Source organism: Carcharodon carcharias, chromosome 27 (assembly GCF_017639515.1).
Source record: "Carcharodon carcharias isolate sCarCar2 chromosome 27, sCarCar2.pri, whole genome shotgun sequence".
In the NCBI taxonomy this organism is placed as follows: domain Eukaryota; kingdom Metazoa; phylum Chordata; class Chondrichthyes; order Lamniformes; family Lamnidae; genus Carcharodon; species Carcharodon carcharias.
The window spans coordinates 13,928,125-13,934,706 of record NC_054493.1 but is presented as its reverse complement, the minus strand read 5'-3'; the positions used below and the strand labels follow the sequence as shown (position 1 = coordinate 13,934,706).

At 43.0% G+C, this 6,582-nt stretch overlaps 1 protein-coding gene across 1 annotated transcript; it reads left to right on the top strand.

Annotated features, from left to right (window-relative positions):
- Positions 1-4,820: 4,820 nt before the first annotated feature.
- On the top strand, positions 4,821-5,990 carry LOC121270275 (interferon-inducible GTPase 5-like). The gene has a single exon (XM_041175591.1). The coding sequence runs from the start codon at positions 4,821-4,823 to the stop codon at positions 5,988-5,990; it is 1,170 nt and encodes a 389-aa protein (XP_041031525.1).
- The last annotated feature ends 592 nt before the right edge of the window (positions 5,991-6,582 follow it).

Below are 6,582 nucleotides of genomic sequence, written 5' to 3'. Positions count from 1 at the left end.
TGCAGATCATCCTCAGTACTGAACCTCTGACAGTGCAGATCATCCTCAGAACTGGCACTGTGGAATGTGAGACTTGATGTTGTGATCGTGTCTTTGGAGTGGGACTACAGATCTTTTATTAACCTTTTAATTCCGGGGTGAGAGTGCTACCCCTTGCATCCTGACTACTATTCAACTGTTGTGTCCCAAGGGGGGTGACCATTTCACTTGACCATTATCATGTCTAAGTGGATGCAACATTTCACAGCTGGTTTCTGAGTCAAGTTAGTCATTTTGGAACTCTTTTAACTCTTTTGGAGTTAAACCAATTATACTAAATTAACAAAATAAAGGATAAATCAAGCACAGCCTTAGTCACTTTGGATGCCCCTTTGCTTCCATTAACCAATAATTGGCTCAATGAGATGGTGGAGATGTTACATAATAAATATTCTGAGAGGTGACAATGAGTCAATGGAAACTTGGCTGCACCTTTTACAAATTGACTTGGGTGCTTCAGTTAAGTAGTCAGAAGATATCAATTAGCATTATATAAAAGCTGTGGGAGCATTTGGTAGGGTTGTGTGATTGGATGGTTAGTAGAGGATATTCAGTCAGGTAAGTGGATGATGGGAGTAGTTCTTAGCTGGGTCAGGAATGGGTTTTCATTTAAAGACAAATAGGAAATGTTGGGAGCAATTGGCAGGTTAGGTACTATCTGTGGGGGGAAAGGAGACAAAAAGTAGAGTTAATGTTTCAGGTTGATAACCTCTTAACAGAACTGAGTAAAATTAGAAATGTATAGCTTTTTGACAAGTGGAGATGATACATTTCAATTTTGAAAACAAAGTGATTGAAGGATGAGAGGTTTCATGGTGTGGTGTCAAGGGAATTACTTTTGGGATAAGTAAAAAAAAATGTTCTATAGGTGTGTAAGAGCAGCTGTTGTCTGAAAGCAAAGAAAACAAAATGGGGGTGGAGATTAGTCTGAAAATGTTGAACTTTGAAGTCTGCAGGCAGGGTCTGATTTGAAAGATGAAGTGCTGTTCCTTGGGCTTCACTGGAATAGTGAAGCAGGCTGAGGACAGAGGTTGGAGTGAGAGCAAGGTAGAGAATTAAAATGGCTTGTAACAGTTTTTTCTCAACTATTGAGGAAAAACCCATTGTTTTCCCTCTCATCTCTTGGTCATAGCACTACTATCTGTTTTTAGCATGCTTGTACTTCTGTGGTGAGTGAGGAACCTAAAGCTCTTGAAGCAATGTTCCCTTTGCATCTTCAGCAATTTGAATTGCTGAGCAGCTCCTTATCTGTCCTTCCACTAAACAAATTAGGGAGGCTCTGATTGTTTCAGGTGAGCTCAGACTTGTCCAAAACCATTAAAGTTTCTTTGTGAATGATTCATGGAATAACATGTCCAAGAGGAAGGAGGCTATTAGTGTTGGTTTATTTGAAAGAGCTACTTTTTTTCCCTGTAATTATGACTGGTAGCGCAGAGCCAATCCTCCTTTTTTAATATGGCTAATGTTCATTTGAGCTATTGGCCTCCAGCCTAAACCAGAAAGCTGATTTGAAATTGAGATAGAAATGGTTTGTGGGAGAGGGGAGATGATGTTGGGTGTCTGTAATTAACTTCCAGTCCCTTTTTTTTTAGCACAATGTAATCTTTCAGTTGAATAATGCTGTCTTGGTGGAGATATGTATGTTGAATCTAAATGTGCTAAGCACTGCAGTGATAGATTAATCAGGCCATTGAGCAGCTTTGCACAATTAATTTGATTTGAAATGCTATTGATTTTCCTGACAATTAATGATGCTTATTAATTTGAGTTACTAGTCTAGAGTTCTGACTGAGTTGTAATGTTACATTATTTTTCAATGAAAAATCTGACTTTGTTCTAAATTGGATATTCTGGCTTTTTTTTTTGAGAATCACCCAATCATGTTCCCTAGTACCTAGCTTTTAGATGCTGACTGGGCTCTTTAAACATACAAATGTGATCATAATGGGTTTCCACTTGTGGGGGAGACTGGATCTAGGGATCATCAATATAAGATTGTCACTAATAAATCCAGTGGGGAATTCAGGAGGAACTTCTTCCCCCAGAGAGTGGGGGAGAATGTGGAGTTTGCTCCCACAGGGAGTGGTTGAGGTGAATAGTGTAGATGTATTTAAAAAAGGGAGAAGATGGATAAATACATGAGAGAAATGGGAATAGAGGTATACTGAGCTGGTGGGAGGAGGCTTGACTGGAGCATCCACACTGGTGTGGGCAGGAAGGGTTGTATGAGTTTTCCCTATGTTTCAAAGAAAATATTGGTTGATATATTCACAATGATTCATGGAATGAAGAACTGTAGCTATAAGGATAGGTTGGGACTCTGTTGGAGAAAATATGGCTGAGAAGAGACTTGATAAGAGGTATTCAAGATCCTGAGGGGTATTCAAAGGTGAGTTGGCTTGCTCCTGGAAAGTGAGGTTATAGGTGATAAGGCAGAGCTGTGGCACTAGGCAGAATGATCTTTCGGAGCCAGTGCAGGCACAACAGGCCAAATGTTGTCCTCCACTGTTAAGATACTTTTGGCATAATAGTACAGTATTTCTTGGATTGATGTGCAAATCAAAAGGTGGAATTTGAGTGGCTTGTTTAGTTGTATGCTGTCAGAACTGACTTCCCCTGGTCAGTGATCTGGATAGCCTACTTGAGATCTTTTGAAGAAATGATTTACACTAACGGACAACTGATCATAGAGGGCCCTGTGACTTTCAGTTGACCTCTCTACATCAGAGTAGAAGTGGGTTTGGATGACTTCTTCCGTATGGGACTTGCTGCCATTAGATGTAATTAATTCAGTGTTTATTTACACTGCCGTCCAGATGAATGCTCGACCATCTGCAGGCTAAACAGTTTCTGTATTTGTACAGCACGGGGAGGCTGTTCAGCCCGTTCTGCATGTACTGACTCTTAACTGATTAAGGATACAGGGAACATGAGCAGAACTAAAGTTCCACAAATAGGAATATTCATTTTAGAATCTGCTGCTGCCATTTCACAACCATTTTGCAACCATTTCTTTAAAAAAAAAGCTTTCTCGTGTTGCTATGGTTTGTTCAGCAGCCGCCGTTTAAAATCTAACTCTGCTGCCATTGAACGGTTTGTGATTTTTTTTGAGAACCTCAATGTCCTCAAGCTTCTCCATTCTCAAGAGAGCAATCCCAGTTTCTCCACTTCTTACCTATGAGGAAAAGCTGATGATACCAAGGACACAGATTTGAGATTTTAGGGAAGAGGAGTGTGAAGAACATTTTTATTTTTTTAACACTGAGGGGTGATGAATGATTTCAAAAGTGGTGGCATTTTTTCTCCCAAGCCTCAGTTTTGATGTGATCCAATTTTTATTAAACACTCCACAGCAAACTCGAGGGTAGAGTCAGAGGAGTTGTTTATTTAACATGTACAAAGCAGGAAGGAGGGTTTGCCATACCACCCCCTCCCCACCCACTTTTACATTCATACAAAAGAGGGATAAAGGAACAAGTACAGGGCAGACTACAGAAATTATTTCACTGGAGTCCAAAATCAAAGGTACAATGATGTGTTTCTGAGTCAGCAGGTTGAAGACTAATGCTGGATAATTCACTTTTCCAGTGTGCAGAACTTCCATCATGAGATGAGCACATGGAGATGAATTAGTCTTGTAAGCGCTGGTACAGTAAGTTCCTGTAGATGGGGGGCCAGGGCAATTTAAACTTGTACAGAGACTTGGCTGTGCTGCCACTTGATCAATGGAAGATGGCAATCTGCTTCACAGCCCCACAAGGCAGGGTCAATGGTTCTCCCAGCTAGGGTGGTGGGGGAAATCATGTGATATGACTCACACTTTTCCACTTTGGATCAGACAAAGGATTTATATTCCTTTATCTGGATTTATATTCCTTTGGATTCTTGATGGTAAATGTTTCTGTCATTAATAGTTTCCAAGAGGTTTTGGGGTCCTTTGAACTATCAGACTGGTCATCTGTTGGCCAGGCCTTGACCTTAAATGTCTTTGTACAATTACCTTGGATTTGATCTCTGCAGTCACAACAATCATTGTTATCTCTTCAGAGATAACAAGGTGGCAGCTGTTCTGAGGACCAGGAAGTTCCTTTTGTTCGAGTCAGCCAGCAATGGCTCCAGTCATTTGAAAGCCTTTATCCAGTTGTAAACATGTAACTTAGCCATTTAAGTTTTATAAAAATAGTGAGGTCTCAGCTACAGGACAGCAGAATGTGCAGGACTACAGGGAATGGCACTAGCTGAATTGACAGATCAAATGGCCTCCTTGTGTGACAAATCTTGTCATTGTATCCAGCAGACTAGCACGCAAGGGATTAAAATCAGGCCTCCATCTATACAAAGTGACCTGTCTCAAGGCCTGAGAAAAAGGTGACTTCCCTCAGTTAAATTTTTTATTCATTCATGGACGGTGGGTGTTAGAATGAACTGCATGTAGGCCAGACCAGGTAAGGACAGGAGCAGATTTCCTTCCCACAAGGGCATTAGTGAACCAGATGGGTTCATGGCCGTCACCTAGATTTTTAGTTCCAGATTTTTATTGAATTCTAATTATACCATCTGCCATGACAGGGTTTGAACCTGGGTCTATGGATTAGTAGTCTATGATGATTCCACTATGCTACCACCTCCAATCCCTCTCTCCTCCCACGTGTTTATGGATCTTAGAAACAGAAAGAGGACTCTTGGAGTTCATCGATGTGTTCATTCTTTGTTCTCATTCTTTGTTCTAGTTGTAGATTAGATTCTAACTATATCGTTTATTTTTCTCCCAGTTTACAAGCATGGATTTGGAAATTGCAGGGATTATAGGAAGGTTTTCAGATGCCATGATCCGTGGTGGGGTATCCGAAGTGGCATCTTTGGTGAAAGCTGAGAAGAGCAGATTGGAAAGCGTGACAGTTCATGTGGCGGTCACTGGGACCCCAAGAGTGGGGAAGTCTGCCTTCATTAATTCTGTCATGGGTTTCAAGGATGGTGAAGATGGTGCAGCACCCACTGGTCCTGACCAACACGTGACAAAGCCAGCGCCTTACAGCCGGCCAGGAAGCCCCAGCTCTGTGTTCTGGGAGCTGCCCAGCATTGAGGGAGCCAACTTCTCATCCAGCGACTACCTGAAGACAGTGGAGGTTGACAAGTACATCGGCTTCTTCATCCTGTCATCGACGTGGTTCACACAGGAGGCCGCAGCCCTTGCCAGTGAGCTCAGGCAGGTTGGTAAGCAGTTCTACTTCATCCGCACCAAGATTGACTTGAATGCTCCTGACTACAAGAACAAGAAGTTCACTGAGGACATCCTGCGTGTTGTCACTGCCGACCACTTTGCAAACCTGGACATGGAATATGCGACTGCTCACTTCTTCTGTGTCTCCAGCCACCATGTTGACAGGTTTGACTTTCTGAAGTGCATCCAGGCTCTGCAGAGAAATTCCTCACCTCCACTCCAGAAGCACGCCCTGCTGCTCTCCCTGTACTACCTGGCCAACAAGATGGAGCTGAAGGACTCTATGAGGGAGTTCATTCCGCTATCAGCAGTCTACAGCTGTGTCATTGACCCTGTCCCAGTCGAACATCTGCCTTACCAGGCCAATGTCCACTTTCTATACAATGAGATCCAGCTTTACCGCATCCTGTTCGAGCTGGACCACCCAGCCTTGAGCAAAAGGGCCAAGCTGATTCGCCGGCCAACCTTCATCCTCTCGGATGAGATCCAGACCACGATGGCAAGGGTGCTGACGGAGGAGGCCGTCACGGAGGAGCTGCTGAAGTGGACGGAGAACAATGCGCCGGTCTCCCACCACTACGTGAAGTGGATTCCCTTCCTTGAGACCCTGCCTGGAGGGAAGCTGCCTGGGGCTTCCACCATCTGCTTGTTGGATACCATGCTGGAGAAGTTTATGGATGATGCCTACCGGATTCAGAGGAAAATGGTGGATGTACGGAGGGGTAAATAACATTGTTTGAGGCCCAACAATCTAATGGTGTTTGGTACAAATGGAGAGGAAATCAACTTCAGTATCAAAGGCCAATGTTGGTATCCTCTGGTGGGTGACATGGCTTAATTCCCTACTCTTTTCCTCCATAGTCTGCAATGTAACCTTGTTGCAGAGGCTTTCTATGCCCTGCTAGTCCAAGATTGTTAATGCCCAATGACTTCTCTTCAAGTACAAAACATATCCATTTCATCCCAAGACCTTCACCTGTCACAACTACTAAATGAGATTGGCTTGCAGATGAAATTCTACTTGGCAGTCCACATGGGCATGGGCCAAAATTGAAGGCTAGGCACAGCAAGACTCATATTTCACTGCAGCTGGTAGCTACCATGCTAGGTGGGTGTGAAGTTTCACCTAAGCACATTACTGCAACCCTCCAGCTGTTGTCAATGCAACATTGACTGACCCTCCATTTGTCTGAGCAACATAACCCAGATGTGTTTTCTTTTGTAAGTAGTTTAAGCTGTATCGTACATCCAAGTGTTGATGCAATGCTGGGGATCATTTCTTCCATCCTTCCCATATTAAAAGTAGCAATATCTCTTGTAGA

What these genes read in the sequence shown, in the direction of transcription:
- LOC121270275 (XM_041175591.1), top strand. Translation starts at nt 4,821, where the DNA reads ATGGATTTGGAAATTGCAGGGATTATAGGAAGGTTTTCAGATGCCATG.